We start from the raw sequence: 17063 nt of genomic DNA on the forward strand, positions 1-17063 counted from the left end.
GCTTAGACCCATGCAGTTCAAGGGAGAAGTGTGAATTTTGGAGTTCTTCCAGGCCTACTGATACTTCCCTCTTGTGTGGATGGTACTGTTGTAACTACTCAATTATTGGCACAGCTGAGAATGAGTTAACTATTATCACATGTAATGATTGCTTAAATGGTGTTAGTGTATGGAGAGTCTTTCTGTTTTATATGGTTATCAAAACATGAAATATTTTTCCTTTTGCCTGTTTTTATATTTCTTACCATTTGATGTGCATTTTGTATAACTGATTTTACAATAAAATTTGGTTAATTGAAAACAAAACAACTACATGGGGTCTTCAAGCTTTTCTGGTCATATTTGTTCATGCACAGGTTGATGAGATACCTGTCTCCTTATCCATTCATACCTTGATTTTCTGTCTTATGGCCACTTGCTTTAGATGGGACAAGCAGCAGAAGGCTAGTATGGGTCTGTCATCAAGGAAAACTACAGAGCTGAGCACTGTACAATAGGGAACAATTTTTTTGAGCCACAATTAATGTTTGGAACTGAGATACTGTGACAAATGGAATTTGAATAAATAAGAAACATGCAATATTATACCACAGATTAGGAAGCCTATAGGATTTGGGCTGGAAGGGAAATCTTTAAGGGACTGCGCATAAGAAACATCCAGCAACAGCTTCTTGGACGTTTTTCATTTAACATCTTACTAAGAACCAAGCAGCAGCACTTTGCACTAGCTGAAGATTCCTTCAAAAACAGCCTTGCACAGAGGGGCTTCTGGTGACATATATGAAAAGTGACTATCGCGGCACTTTGAGGCCAGTGTATCTGCATTTATTGATAAGATGCACATATGGTCTTTTTACTATAACCGGGAGTAATTTCATAATATTTACAAGGGTATCAGTTGGGATTCTCACCAAATTCCTTTGTAGTTTTCCTTATTTTGTCAATATGTTTCATTTACATATTTGGCAGATCTTAGTGTTCAGCTATTGGCTTATTTAACTGATTCCCGAGAGTGCAAGGTCAGAAAGTTATGCTAAAAATCTTGTTACAAGGTGAGGAATTAGAAAATGGTTGAAATCCTATTGTGTAGCTCCTTTCAATAGCAACAATGTCATCGTGAATGGCAATTGCCACTGATTATAGGCTTCTTTTGATGATTTCAGGGTGCATACAACTTTGTCATATTGTGTACAAGTCATGTAGACCCAGAAATCATGTTTAATATACTTTTATATTTTCCTTCCTAGCATGACCAGTGGCCATGTTGCCTGGAGGTTTGTGAAAGTCATACTCCCAAAAAAGTAGATTTTTCCAAGATCTGATTTGTATTTCTTGTCTTCATATCCCCTTTTCTTCCTGTATTATGTCTTTTTTAGCTTGTAATCCTAATGGCAGAGCCTGTGTTGTTTCAATTAATCTGAAAGATGTTCAAAGAGACTCTCTAGGTGAAAAGTGGGATATAAATAACTAGTTTATATGCATTAAATCTTCGTGCGGATATTGATTATATGTAATAATCACACTTCATATATTCAGTCATTATTTATCTTTTGTAAAGAGAAGCCTGGAGTTTCTTATGATAAAATTTTTCTCACCCCCCTGCTCTTCATGGTTCAATTATTTCATATTGCTGAACATATACTACACTACTTTCATATCGCTATGGTCTGCTTACTTACCTACAGCCTATTCAGAGACCTTGTTATATGAGTTTCCCAACCTGAAAAATTATGTGCCTCTGTTAATGCGTTGCTGTGCCTCCACTTCTGCTTTCTTTGATGTTGATTTCTGTTTTCCTGGTACCTTTTATGGTAATCTTCTATTTATCTCATTCTGTCATCTGCATCAATTTAAAACTATGATATTGATTGTGTAGCTTTAGATATGGTGCAGTTTTTTTAAAGGTTGATTTCAATTATTTTATTCATTTGCACATCTATATGCAACTTAAATTACAGTAGAAATTACAAATCTCTGAGCTAAAATAGTAATATAATGTTCTTTCAATCTTGATATTTTTTAAAAGGGTTCAGGAAAATGCAGTGGCCACAGGTGCATACTATTTCTGTTCATGGGAAGTACCTTGCTCTGATATCCTTATCAGTTTTCTCATTTGTATACTCTCCCACCTGTTTGACCACTCCTGTGTTCGTCCCATTCCTTTTTTAATCAACTTTTTTATTCTGTTTCCCTCTTCCCTTCTATCAAAAGGAAGTGTCCAGTGAGAGGAAAATGCCATTGGAAGCCAGACACCGTTCTTCCAGCACCACCTCCCTCACTTTCCCTCACAATCCTCCTACTGTGTTACCCTTTGATCCCCGGCACTTTTCAACCCAACTGCAGCACCTCTCCCATGATGCACCAGTGCCCAGCATGGTGGGCAAGACACACAGACACTCAGGTAATCATTGTAGTCCTCACATGGGAGATTAAATACGTGGTGCTCTCGCTTGTTGTAGCACTGCTTTCTAGCCTGTGCTTGTCTGATATTGTGGTGTTTTCATCCGTTCAGCTGTCTGAGAAATTAAATATCTGTTTCTCCATATGTTGTGTTACACAGTGCTCTGCATGACCAGTGCTGTATAAAGTGGGGGTATCAAATAAGGGATTGGGCTTTTAGTCTTTATTAACCTAACAAAATTGACTAGTCTTGCTATAAATTGAGTGGCATGTCTTGAAATGGCTATGTCTACTCTTTCTTTTAAAAAGTTTTGTGAGAAGATGCTTTTTCTTGACATATGGAGAATTTCGGATATTTTTCTCCCAATCTGCCTTACCCATTCCCATTTCCTGTTATCTGATCTATCACCCAACTCATTGCTATAGATAAACAAGAGGTAATGCTGGCATTTCCAAACCTGTCCCCACCTGCTTTTTATTTCAGCTCCTGTCTGGATTGCACAAGGTATTTCCTATTTAGAAGAATGCTGGAGCTGCCTTCAGCAGGAAATGCTGCCCTCTTTCTTTCCCCTCCCCAAAGGAGTTGATTTGTAAATAGTTGGCTACGCAATGTGAGGGACAGTTATTTTTTGTTCTAACTCATTATTGTTCCCAAGTGCCTTGCTTTATCACATAGAAATGAATGATGGTCATTCACTCACATGGAAGAAAGTAAAGATACACATTCAGGAGCTGGATTGAGGTAGAGGTTAAATTTAGCCTCTAGCACTGGTCATTCTTGTATTTGGGGTAAAAAGCAGGATTTGTACTTTCAGCTGTTTCTGCCTGTTCAGTTTATAAAAACTAAGATGCCTTCCCTATTGATGTGTTACTTATTAGTAGGGGGAGGTTCTTCTTAGTGGCCTCTGTGAATGCACACAAATGGGTTTATCCTGCCCCTGTGCAGGACATTCGGAAGATTCTAGAGCTGAGGAAAAAGAAATAATCAGTTCCCCCCCGCCGGCAGGGTATGAGCTCCGCCTCCTCAACCTTCCTTTCAGTTTCCTCTTTTCCACCGTTCGAGTAAGACGTTAGGAACTAAAGTGCTAAGGAAAGTGAATTTCAGACATTTAGTCGTTTAGTCGTGTCCGACTCTTTGTGACCCCATGGACCAGAGCACGCCAGGCTCTCCTATCTTCCATTGCTTCCCGTAGTTGGGTCAAATTCATGTTGGTTGCTTCGCAGACACTGTCCAGCCATCTCATCCTCTGTCGTCCCCTGCTCCTCTTGCTGTCACACTTTCCTAACATCAAGGTCTTTTCCAAGGAGTCTTCTCTTCTCATGAGATGGCCAAAGTATTGGAGCCTCAGCTTCAGGATCTGTCCTTCCAGTGAGCACTCAGGGTTGGTTTCCTTTAGAATTGATAGGTTTGTTCTCCTTGCAGTCCAGGGGACTCTCAAGAGCCTCCTCCAGCACCACAATTCAAAGGCATCAATTCTTCGGCGGTCAGCTTTCTTTATGGTCCAGCTCTCACTTCCATACAACACTACAGGAAAAACCATAGCTTTGACTATTCAGACTTTTGTTGGCAAGGTGATGTCTCTGCTTTTTAAGATGCTGTCAAGGTTTGTCATTGCTTTCCTCCCAAGAAGCAGGCGTCTTTTAATTTCGGGGCTGCTGTCTCCATCTGCAGTGATCATGGAGCCCAAGAAAGTAAAATCTGTTACTGCCTCCATATCTTCCCCTTCTATTTGCCAGGAGGTGATGGGACCAGTGGCTATGATCTTAGTTTTTTTGATGTTGAGTTTCAGGCTGTTTTTTGCACTCTCCTCTTTCACCCTCATTACAAGGTTCTTTAATTCCTCCTCACTTTCTGCCATCAGAGTGGTATCATCTGCATATCAGAGGTTGTTGGATATTTCTTCCGGCAATATTAATTCTGGTTTGGGATTCCTCCAGTCCAGCCTTCCGCATGATGTATTCTGCATATAAGTTAAATAAGCCGGGGGACAATATACAGCCTTGTCGTACTCCTTTCCCAATTTTGAACCAATCAGTTGTTCCATATCCAGTTCTAACTGTTGCTTCTTGTCCCACATATAAGTTTCTCAGGAGATAAATAAGGTGTTGAGGCACTCCCGTTTCTTTAAGGACTTGCCATAGTTTGCTGTGGTCCACATAGTCAAAGGCTTTTGCATAGTCAATGAAGCAGAAGTAGATGTTTTTTCTGGAACTCTCTGGCTTTCTCTATAATCCAGCGCATGTTTGCAATTTGGTCTCTAGTTCCTCTGCCCCTTCGGAATCCAGCTTGTACTTCCGGGAGTTCTCGGTCCACATACTGCTGAAGCCTACCTTGCAGGATTTTGAGCATAACCTTGCTAGCGTGTGAAATGAGTGCAATTGTACGGTAGTTGGAGCATTCTTTGGCAATGCCCTTCTTGGGGATTGGTATGTAGACTGATCTTTTCCAGTCCTCTGGCCACTGTTGAGTTTTCCATACTTGCTGGCATATTGAATGTAGCACCTCAACAGCATCATCTTTTAAGATTTTAAATAGTTCAACTGGAATGTCATCACCTCCACTGGCCTTGTTGTTAGCCAAGCTTTCTAAGGCCCACTTGACTTCACTCTCCAGGATGTCTGGCTCAAGGTCAGCAACTACATTGCCTGGGTTGTCCGGGATATCCAAATCTTTCTGATTTAATTCCGCTGTGTATTCTTGCCACCTCTTCTTGATGTCTTCTGCTTCTGTTAGGTCCCTCCCATTCTTTAGCAAAGGCTAAAGTGAATTTAGTCTTTGCTAAATCTATCTTTTGCATTTTTTTCTGTTTTTCTATTATCATACTTGTTCAACAATAGAAACCCCAGCTCCTTTTTCTTCTATTGTTTTCCCCTATCCCCAACGGTTTTCCCCCCTTTTTATTTTCTTTTGTTTTATGGCCCCGTGGGGCTTTAAGAAGTGCTCCGTTTGTCTTAGGCAAATTCCACTTACAGACAGGCACGACCTCTGTTTATTTTGTCTGGGGGAACCCCATCACACCCAGTCGTGCACCAGGTGCAGGAGTTTTTCCAAGCAGGCTATTAAGCTACAATTCCAGCAACTGAGATCCTTTCTCTACGAGAGAGATCTAAATCCTACCATGGAGGTTACAACCCTCCCTTCTTCAAACCCTCCTCGACAGAAGGCTGCTAAATCAGCTACTAGCCCCATTGACCACTCTTTATCCAGCATGACTTCTTTACCTGCTAAATCCAGGAACTCTAAAAAACCGCCCAAGCCAGCTTCTACCAAGGCTCAACCGTGGCCGATTAATCCTGCAAGTAAGAAAAAGGACAAAGAGAAGCCTAAGAGGCAAAAGGACTTAGCCAAACCGGCTGCTGCACCTCTTTCCATACCTCCTATACCAGTGCAGGATTCTTCGAGGGATGATATTTGGCTTTCCGACAGGGAGGAACGTGCCATATCTCCAGCCCAACAAGCTCATGACATTCTGAGCATGTCTCCAAGTTCGGGCCAATTTGGGGCTGTTGCACTGTCCAGCCCGGCCACAGCCCCTTTCAGCCCTCGATCCTCAGGATGGGCTCCTCCGTGCACTCCTAGAAAAAGAAAGGAGAAACACAAACATGCCTCTCCGTACCAGCCTTCCGGGCTTGAAGAGCAATATTACCATCCAGAGGGTCTGCCTCAATACAGTATGGTGATCAATATCCTGACTGGTACCATCCCTATCCATCCCAAGGCTATGGCTACCATGACCAATACAGAGGGTCCGGCTACCTGCTACCACCCTGGTACCCTTCCGTAGCCCCTCCAATGCAAACATCGTTGCAATACCAAGGGGGTCTTTCCACCCCGCAAGCTGCACCATCCCAAAAGAGAGTGATGATGCTGGTGCCTTCCACATCTCCTAAGCGACTCAAGCTTCACAGGAGCCGATCCTCAGTACAGGCCACCACGCTTTACTCCGGTCCTCATGATCATGATACGGAACCTTTCTCTGTATCTACCCAATCAGATGCTGACCCTATACTGCCAGCCCCGGTACCGCGGCCACCACCATTGACTTCTCAGTTGTCTTATGGTGCCAACTCATCCTCATCTGATTAATCCGAGGCTCCTGATGCAGGTGCCACTGGCAATCTTCCGCAGTCACCTTTAGAGGACTATACGTCATATGCGCAACTTATCTTGCGCATGGCTAAGACATTGAAACTTGATGCGCAGATTCCACAACAAGAAATGGACTTAGTCTTCCATGATATGGAGCAGGACAGAATGCCTCCTAGTTTAAGCCTTCTACCAGCACTCCTTACTGTGGTTAAAAACTCTTGGGATAGGTCGCCTTCAACTCTCCAAATCCCACGAAAGATTGAACACAGCTACAAAACTCTTGGATTGGATTCGGATTTTCTGGTTAAACATCCGATACCTAACCATCGTGGTCGAGGCTACTCAATACAAATCTTGCAGCAGGTCTTCTACCACACCTGTGAATAGAGAGGGCAGAAAAATCGACTCCTTTGGGATAAAATTTTACTCATTGGCGGCACTTCTAATCAGAGTTTCAAACGACCAGGCTGCAGTGGGTGCTTACCAAAACATCTGTGGGACAGAATTCTTCCCACACTTCAAACCCTTTCAGAACCATTAAAGACTGAAGCTCTTAATATCTATGCAGAGGCCAATACCCTCGATAAGCAGCAAAGACAGATGGCGAAGCATACTGCTGACACTGCCTCCAAATCTCTGCTTACCTCAATAGCACTCAGACGACATATCTGGCTTAGGGCAGTGAACATCCTAGATGATACCAAGACCAAAATCAAAGACCTTCCCTTCGATGCTGTGGGGCTGTTCAACTCTAAAACAGATGACATAATGGAGAACATTCATAAAATGAGGAAGACAGCTAAGTCTTACATCCCATACCAGCCCTATCAGTATCAGAAATCATCTTACAAGAAATTGCTCTACCAACTCCCTCAGTACCAGTCCTTTCAGTACAGCAAGCAACAGCAACATGAGCAGGCCTACCAGCCGATTCAACCCAATACGATGCAACCCAAGCAGCAGCAATATCTGGTCTCCAGACAGCCTTTTCACAAATCCTAACGTAGGGGTAAGCCCTATTCTTAATTGCCCTGGTAATTCTACCAGACTCCACCCATTCCTTCCCCAATGGAGGAAGATTACAACAGACAAATGGGGTTTGGCCATCATTGAACGGGGGTACACATTAGAATTTTCGCAACCCCCACCATCAAACTCCAAGCCCACCCCCTTCTCCTTACCTTTACAAGAGGAAATTTCAGCTGTCCTCAGGAAAGGGGCAATAGTCATAGTTCCACCTTCTGACTCTAACAAGGGTTTCTTCTCTTGATACTTTGCAGTCCCTAAGAAGGATGGGGGTATCAGACCCACCATGGACCTCCGACAGCTCAACGAATTCATACTTTACCCAAAAAAATCCGTACGCTAACTCTCGATTCCATTCTCCCTCTTCTATCACAGGGAAACTGGTTTACTACCATCGACCTGAAGGATGCTTATTTTCATATTTCAGTTCAACCATCCCATCAAAGATTCCTCCCGTTCCAGTTCCAGCACACCACTTACCAGTTTGCTCTCGACAGCCCCCAGGACATTTACAAAATGCATGGCCCCAGTCGTGGCTTACCTCTGTACCAAGGGAATAAAGCTCTTTCCGTACATCAATGACTGGCTCCTGGTCGCCAGGACCTACCAAGATGCCATCACAGCCACAGCAACTACTCTTCATGTCCTGCACAAATTAGGCCTACAGATAAATTGGGGGGGGGGGGGAATCCCGCCTGGTACCATCACAATTCGTGAACTACATAGGAGTGCAACTGGACGCCCGTCAGGCAAGAGCATTCTTACCACCCGAAAGAATAGCAAAAATCCGGAGAGCACTACATATTTCCAACCTCTCGGGACCGTCACCGCTTTTGACATTCAACACTTGCTGGGTCTCATGACTTCCACACCATCAGTGGTTCCCCACACCAGACTCAAACTCTTTGCTTCCCATCTCAGTGTCAAGTGACCCATGTATTGTTCAAGAGCAGGCATAGACATGTCATCTCTCGGGGATGCATTCATGATATCATGGTCCGGAGAACACACCTACCTCTTCCCTCCGCTACCAGTGTTGCTCAAAACAATAACCAGGATTATCCAGTACCGAACAGATGCGATTCTCATCGGCCAGTGGTGGCCATGACAACTGTAGTTCGCCCACCTCAGGGAGATAACACACGAACTGTTCCACTTACTTGCGATACCGTCTCTCTTCTCCCAGAATGACAGGGCCATTCTCCATCCCGATGTCCGATCCCTACACCTGACGGCGTGGAAGATAACCCTGAATTCTGTGCAATCTTGGACCAGGCTCAGAAACCATCCAGCTCTCGCCTATATCGCATCAAATGGAAATCCTTTTTGAAATTCACTGAATCTAAGGGACTTACCCCAGTACCATTATCCTTCTCAACTCTAATTACCTCTGTCATGTATCTCTTTAGCCTTGGACTCTGGCGCATTCCACCATTAAAGTTTGCATCTCAGCAATAGTAGCTCACCAACCCCTCGGATCTAGCTCCACTAAACTTTTCTCCCACCCCACACTCAAGAGATTCCCTAGGGGCTTAAAGAATATTCACCCCCCCATCACAGAAAATTGTACCTCAATGGTCGCTCCATCTCGTTCTCGAGGCGCTCACAAAGCCGCCATTCGAACCAATGGCAACCTGTAACGAAAAGTTACTCTCTCTTAAGACGTTATTCCTTGTGGCAATTACATCGGCTAGGAGAGCTAGTGAGCTGGCTCTCTTAGATTGGACTCTCCTTATCTCCAGATGCACCCTGAGAAAGTCACCCTGTACCTGGATGTGTCCTTCCTACCCAAGGTGGTGTCAGAATTCCACGTAAACCAACCCATCATACTTCCATCACTATTTCTGTCTCCATCCACACCGGTTGAGCGTAAACTCCATACACTGGATGTGGGAAGAGACATTGCCTTCTACCTTCACAGGACCAAGACCTTTAGACGTTCCCCACGTCTCTTCCTGTGCTATCATGGCACCAACAAAGGTACACCTGCCTCTTCGCAAACAATATCAAGATGGGTAATGCAATTGATTCAGTTGGCTTATCAACTTGCAGGCAAGTCGGTACCTGACCATCTCAAAGCACATTCTACCCAAGCTGTCTCTACATTGACCGCTTTGCATCGAGGCATCCAGATACAAAACATCTGCAAAGCAGCTACTTGATCCAACCCTCTGACATTTGCCAAGCACTACTGCCTCAATGTCAGAGCCAAAAATGATGCCGCATTTGGAAGGGTGATCCTGTCATCTCTATTACCATGATGGTCCTCCATCCAGTGATTAAGCTTGCTAATCACCCATTTGTGTGCATTCACAGAGGCCACTACAAAGAAAGTTAGGTTACCTACCTATAACCATGTTCTTCTAGTGGACCTCTGTGAATTCACACATCTCTCCCTTCCTCCCCACTATCCTTCACGGTACCGTTCTAATTATCTACTGCATACGGTAACTGCGGACTAAGGGAAAACTGAAAGGAAGATTGAGGAGGCGGAGCTCATACCCTGCAGGGGGGACTAATTGTCTCTTTTTCCTCAGCTCTAGAATCTTCCGAACGTCCTGCGCAGGCACAGGATAGACCCATTTGTGTGAATTCACAGATCCACTAAAAGAACCATGGTTACAGGTAAGTAACCTATTTCTATGACATTTCACATTTTTTCTGCAACCTACATTTGAACCCATGAGGAAGTTTAAACATCTTTATGAGTAATATGGCCCTTCTCACCAGATTACTCATAAAAATGTTCAAACCCCACTCATAAGCTCAAACATAGGTTGCAGAAAAAATATGACATGTCATAGAAATGTTCCCCCTACTCCTTAGTTACTCAAGAGGTTGACAAAATGAAGATATCTCATCTCTTAAATTTGCTCTCTCCAAGTTAAACCTATAGTATTTTGTTACAGTTTATTACATTGATGTAATATAAATTGTATCATTAAACAGAAAAGATTGCTATGTTGATTATATGTTGAAAAATGTTTATAAGTAGGCACTTGACTTTCTGTTCTCTGTTTTTTTCCTTGGATTCCAGCCTTTGAATCCGTATATTATACTATGCATGTGTACTGAGTAGTAAAAGTAGAGAATAAATATCTACTTATTTAAATCTCATTTTAAATCTTGTGGTGAGAGATACATTTTTGCTCACCTGGGTAGGAGGAGAGCAAGCAACAAAAGATTAACTCATCCAGCTCAGTAACAGAGCTTGGAAACTTGGAACACCTCTCCAGGTGGGAACACCCCCTCTCTCACAATTTCACAAATGCTTTGACCACAGGCTGAAATCCTGTTGTTTATCTTAGCAAGTCCCAACTAAAGTAAGTGCATTTGAATCAGTGGAACATATGGAGGAGTTAATTCACCAAATCCCCACTGATTCATTGGACCCACTCTAATGCAACTTATTACACTAACCTTCAGGAGTTTAGCCTTTATTTGTCCATTCAGAAGTAACTAAGCGGAACGATGTGTGATTCCTTGTCCTTTTTGCTGGAGGGGGGAAAACTGTTTTTGCTTATAGCTACCCTATATCCAGAATAGTTCAGACCCCTCAAGCAGAAGAGAAGGATATGGCATGGCTTATCCTTGTAGCTATATCACTCCAGAAGGAGGAGGGGCAGAACTGTCATCTCAACTACCCTAACTTTCCTATGGCATACCTCCTAGCTATGGTCGTCTTTCTTCTTCATGGTCTCCATGAATCTCATATATGGGTGTTTCTGAACCTACCTGTGTGAAACTCATCAGAATATTCTAGAGCTTAAGCAGAGAGACATTAGAATATCTGCCCTATTGCGTGTGTCCCAGCGCCCAGCAGGTGTCCCTCAGTTCCCTTTAGGCATCACTGAGGAAACAAGAAGTGTGTAGTATGCAGCGAAGAAAATTCCCCTCACTGAATGACATTTGAAATATTTCTACTGCTTTGATGAGGGGCACAAGACACAATCTAGCTAATATTGTTGCAAGTTTACGAGGGTGGCAATTAAGAACCAACAATCTCGTCTAAAGCTCCATTTTCAGGAGAGATCCCTGCAGACACTTGATTTGTTATCCCACCAACCCCATTTGGTCCCAATGGTATCTGCTTCAGACATAGCATCTAAACAGTCTGCAATGGAACCATTTCATTTTGAGCCTACCACAACAGGCCAAATCAGTCAGCTGCTAACAAAGTTTAAGGGGAAACAATTACCACCTCTTGGTTCAGAAAATGTACTTTCAACATTGACAGCCTCTTCAACTGTGTGGTCCACTTTAAGGGGAATAGTGACTTCAACATCACAGTCATTGTCAGTGCTAGCCCGAAAGAAGCTTGTTGACTCAGATCTAGCTCCTGCCAAAAAAATTAAAGCAGAAGCATGACCACCTAAATGGGCAATCCAACGAGCAATCTAAAGCTCCAAATGACTCTTAGGAAGTACACTCAGATATTATGCCATCCTCAGACAAGGAATGGGATGACCTTGTATTTCTTGGCTCAGCACTGGAGGAGGAGACAACCCAAGTTCATTGTTTGTCCCCTGCCAGGGGTATTATCCTGATCCTAAGTAGCTTTGTCCATCACCCTTCTTTTAACTTCCCTGGAACAGACATGGACAAACAGACCAGCCCTTTCAGGTGTATGCCTTTGTTCTCTCCAATGCCTTAATAGCTTTGAAGCATTACCACAGCCAATCAAGTCAACTTTCTGGGCTTTAATATGAACAGCTCATACTCCTAAGAGGCAGGCAACCACCTTCTAAAGCAAAGGAAACTTGAACACCAAGAGCATCAGAACCAACCTGGAGTTGATGCTCTGACCCTGTGATTTCTTTGCCTCCCACTTCAACTTGATGTTGGCATCATACAAATGCCACCATCCTTTATCCAAGATACCAGTTCCCTCATCTAAGTGGTCTTAACACCAACACCATCTCAGGGAAACCACACTGTTCCAGTGCATCCCAATATTTTAGGAATCCAATTTTGAAGAAGTTTCTCTAAGGTCTGCAGAACCTCTTCCCAAATGTCAGGATGTCATCCCCTCAGTGGTCACTTTCTTTGGCTCTCAGTCAACTATAGAAGCCATCCTTTGAACCAATGGCCACAACAGACCTGAGGCCATTTGTATATAAAATTGTTCTCTTACTAACCATTATGTCAGCACATCGGGCAAGTGAAATGTATTGCTTCTGACATGACCCTCCTTTTTTCTTTTTTTTTCTTTTTTAAGTTTTAGTTTCCCAGGGATAAAGTGACATTTTCTCCTGACTTGCACTTCTTACCCATAGCAGTTTCTTACTTCCACCTCAGTCAGCTCATTGTTCTTCCAACTGTTTTTCCCCTCTCCCTTTTCAGAGCCAGAGAAGGCATTGCACACATTGGACATTCGACAAGCCTTAGCATGTTATACCTCAAGGACTAAATCTATCTGAAACACTAACAAACAATTTGTCAGTTATGAGGGTTCCAGGATGGGGACCCAGATAATGCCCCAGTTTTTATCTAAGTGGCTTGTCAACACAATTAGCTAGCAAATAAACCACTCCTTGGACCTTTGAAGGATCACTCAACTAGAGCTGTTGCCACCTTCAGCGGCCTTCCTTAGAGGGATCCAGCTCAGATTCATCTGCAAGGCTGCTATATGGTCTCAACCCTTGACATTAATCAGACACTGTGGGTTGGGCATCAGGACTAAGCTCAATGTCATGTTCAACAGAGTGGTGATCTCATCTCTATTGGTGTGTCATCCCGCCAGCTGGTAAGTGAGCTTGTCAGCCACCCATATGTGTGATTCACAGAGATCATAAAGAAGGAGAACAGGTTACTTACTTGTAACTAGCTCTTCAAGTGGTTATCCAAGAATTCATACAACCCACCAATCCTCCCCTCAGTCTGCTATGCTGTTTTTTCTTACATAGCGGCAGTTTGGGGGAGAGATGATCTCTGGGTATTGGGGCATGCACAGCAGGGGAAGCTATTCTAACAGCTCTCTGCTTAAGCTCTAGAATGTTCTGGTAGGTTTCACACAGGTGCAGAAACACCTATATGCATGAATTCATAGATTACTACTCAAAGAACTATAGCTACAGGTAAGTAATCTGTCCTTATTGTGATTGAAAGAAGACTGTTGAATGAGTATCCTTTTAAGACAAGGACATGTCAGAAAGGACAGGATCCATTGGTATGAAAACCAGCCACACAAATTGTAGCTAAAAATGTGATCCAGTCCTATAATGAATAAGCCATTAATTAATTTTAAGTATGACGTATCTGATGTCACCCAGGAGACTGATTTAGAGCAATTCATGAATTATATTCCCTCCCACTACTGCCATACTTGACTAGTCCCTGGCATTCTTCAGATATGTGCTTTTATATAAAAATGAATGACAAAAAACTGTTGATTTAGTTAACTACAATTCCTGAGTTCTGATCCTTGAATACTAGTCTTGGACCACTTCTGCAGTTGTTTAATTAAACACAATGAGCTTAGGCAAGAATGTAGGTGGTGTTCAACATCAGGGTTTAGACACTTTGATAGTAAATTCCTAAATGCACTTCTTGTACATAAGTGCTTTTATCACTCCGCTTTGAATGAAGAAAACAGTATTATATTCTGTTCTTTTCCCCAGGAAATCAGAAGAACATCCAAAAAGTTCTGGCTGTGTCTGACAGGGGTGAAACTTTCCAAAGTGAAGAAAACCCAGGGGTGGCCTTGAGTTATGGGAGCCTCACTTACAAGCAACAGGGCCTGTCTTCTCAAGGACAGAAACTTCTTAATAAGCATTTAGGAACTGAAGAAGCCGCAAGCGCCTCTGGCCACTGGCCGCAGATGAGTCACACTGCCAGACAAACAGCAACACTACCAGACAAACAAGCAAAACATTGGGGATTTGCTGCTCAGAAAACCAGGGGATCAGAGGAACATTTATTCCAGCAGCCCTTTCAGCAAGGAAAGCGTGAGGCTGGTGCCACTGACAGTAGGCCGTCACAAAGCATTGGTTACAGTACCGTCTGTATGTCATCACATGGGGCTTCCAAAGACATAGATAGCTCGCAAGGTTGTCCTGTGCCTCCCCCGCAGGCTAAGCCTCCAGGTCCTAGGAGGGTAGATATGCCACCAGAAGAAGACTGGCGGCAAAATACCTATGTCCCTCAGCTTGGAGTAAGGCGCATTTTGCCTGTGTGCACAATGGATGGGACTTACTCATCCACTTCTGAGATGCACCGTAAGATGTTGGGTTGCACAGCTGCTGCTTCGGTGCACAACAGTGGCTGGTGAGGTGTCAGCCTTTCAGACCTGATTGCTCCTATATGAACAGGTTGTCTAAGCTGTTGCTCCTAAAGTATAGATGATGACAGGACAGCAAGATTCGTTTCAGTCAGTGTCTGTGCCAGTCTTGTCTTGAAAAGTAGCTATAAAATTAGTGGAAGCTGATTGCACTGTGTTTCTGTTTCTGTACTGCTGAATCACGTCTACCAGAAACTTTTCAGTGACTCCATTTGCAGCCTGTTTCCACAGGAAATGGGTTTAAAGCTCACTAATAATGTAAGGAGATTGAGATTTGTATATGGATTGAAAAGACCTCTGTTGTTGACCACAAGCTGCATTTTAAAGGACTAAGTAATGTACAGTGGCACTAGTAAACCCATACACCAATCTACTGTTCAGTTTTTCAGTTATTTTCTGTTAGATGGTAGAGGGAGACCATTAATGAACTTTCTGTGTTCTCCCAGGTTAAAAATTTGTCCGTGCTTATGGATTAAATGAGGCAAATGTATCTTTCTTTGTAATGAGATGTTAGGCACAGATAACCACTGTAGGTGCTAGTGAGAAAGTAGAAAGAAGGTATAGCTCATGTATAAACCGGACCATCTCCCACTTTTTCAAAACAGACTAACAGTGCTTCAGATTGCAAAGACTGTTAAGACTGCACACTTAGTTATAACACTGTAAACACAGACTCACTTTTAACTATTTTAGGCTCAACATACTTGCCTTTGTAAGTATTTTTCAAATAAATTTATGAAATAGTTATAATTATTGAGTGGTGTATGAATTATTTTGTCTTTCAAACACAATGATCCCAAAACTGGTTGCACAGTTCTTGCATGCTACTTAGCTCTCACATCTGTACACATAGATCTTTGTCCATGGCATTAAATGTTTTATCATTTGACTCCTTCCTTGTCTGGATCTACCCAAAAAATCTATGTTTCAGTGCTACTAAAACAAACCTTTTGTGTTTAAAAAGAGTGGGACGTGGAAGCATGTTATTTAATTCACATTGTTCTCTTCAACTTCTTTAAAACACAGCATATCTGAAAAACTTCTTACTTGTGAACACATCCATAATAGTAAGCACAGAACCAGGAAATTTCCTTATAGCAGTTGCTGCTATTAATAGCCAAGTGACTTTTATCAGAAGCCATTACAGTATCTTTATTGGTAACCTTGAGGATTTTAAAAATTTCTAGGCTTCTTTTCTAGAACATTCTGTTATTGTGCAGCATTAGTAGAAGTATCACTTGATGTCTTCTAATAAAATGCATATTTTGTAAATGACAGATAATAAAACATTTAATGCCACATATAATGAAACCATTCTAAAGTAAGGATGTGTGGAGCTGACAAAATATTTTAGCATTAGTCAACAGAGAGACAAGATGGTATTTGTCTTGCAAAGTACTGTACTCCAGCAGAGTGAGATTTCAGATCAGTTATCTTGACCTATGGCTGTGATACATGCTAGAAAATTAGCTCCAGGACTGTGCAGTAAGTAAGTGGTCTGGCATGCAAATACAGTATAAAGATGGCTGTGAAGTGGCTAAAGGTGTGCAATTTTTAAGAATTAATAAAAGAATGAATGAATTAGATTGATTCCAAAATTAAAAATGGACTGAGGTTTTCTCTCTAGAGGAATCCTGTTGGTAGTAATAATATAACATCTAAGCATTCATAGAAAGTTACCATCACAGAGGCACATGAAGGTCATTCCCACAACTATCAGCAGAGACAGAATGCAAATTAATGCAAGGAAATAAATAAGTATACCTAATAAATAAATAGTAGAACATGCATTGCTTTTATGATCAGCTAAGGAAATAATACTTTAATAAAGAAAGCAATATGAGTACATACTGTAATTTTTCATGCACATTCCTAATAGTAAAAGCACACCCAAGCTCCACATTGTGAAACTGAAATATTGTCCAGTAATAAACATAGTTTATTGTCTTGTTCCTATATGTGGAGCAGTTCTGAACACAGATAGGATTTTACAACTTTAGGCAGGAATTATGCTGCTTCTGCAAGGGCCACTGGGTGAAGAATCTTTACAGAAATTCACCAGTGTGGCATAATGATAAGAGTGCTAGATTATGGTTTGAGAGCCCTGACTTCAATCCTCAATTTTGCTATGATAGTTCCTAGAGCAAATCTAAAAATGGGTGGTTATCACCATTTGGAGTAAATAAGCATGGTAATTCTTATAGCCTGTGAGTTTAATAGGATTTCCAGTGTCATGTAGTGGATAGAGTAACAAACAAAGACTTTGGA

At 42.3% G+C, this 17063-nt stretch overlaps 1 protein-coding gene across 17 annotated transcripts in view; it reads left to right on the plus strand.

The window, feature by feature from the left end:
- Window positions 1-15545, plus strand: part of USP54 (ubiquitin specific peptidase 54) — a 136123-nt gene extending 120578 nt beyond the window's left edge. For 11 of the 17 annotated variants that reach the window (XM_072994952.2, XM_078391124.1, XM_020791251.3 and 8 more), the window contains 3 exons: window positions 2212-2401; window positions 2885-2905; window positions 14137-15545. In XM_072994952.2, coding sequence (XP_072851053.2) covers window positions 2212-2401; window positions 2885-2905; window positions 14137-14786 — 861 coding nt within the window. In that variant the 3' untranslated portion in view covers window positions 14787-15545. Of the gene's footprint in view, window positions 1-2211; window positions 2402-2884; window positions 2967-14136 lie in introns of those variants that run through there. The other 6 variants (XR_013543894.1, XR_013543892.1, XM_020791254.3 and 3 more) reach the window with 3 other exon arrangements.
- The last annotated feature ends 1518 nt before the right edge of the window (window positions 15546-17063 follow it).

This window comes from Pogona vitticeps, chromosome 3 (genome assembly GCF_051106095.1).
Source record: "Pogona vitticeps strain Pit_001003342236 chromosome 3, PviZW2.1, whole genome shotgun sequence".
NCBI classification, from domain to species: Eukaryota; Metazoa; Chordata; class Lepidosauria; order Squamata; family Agamidae; genus Pogona; species Pogona vitticeps.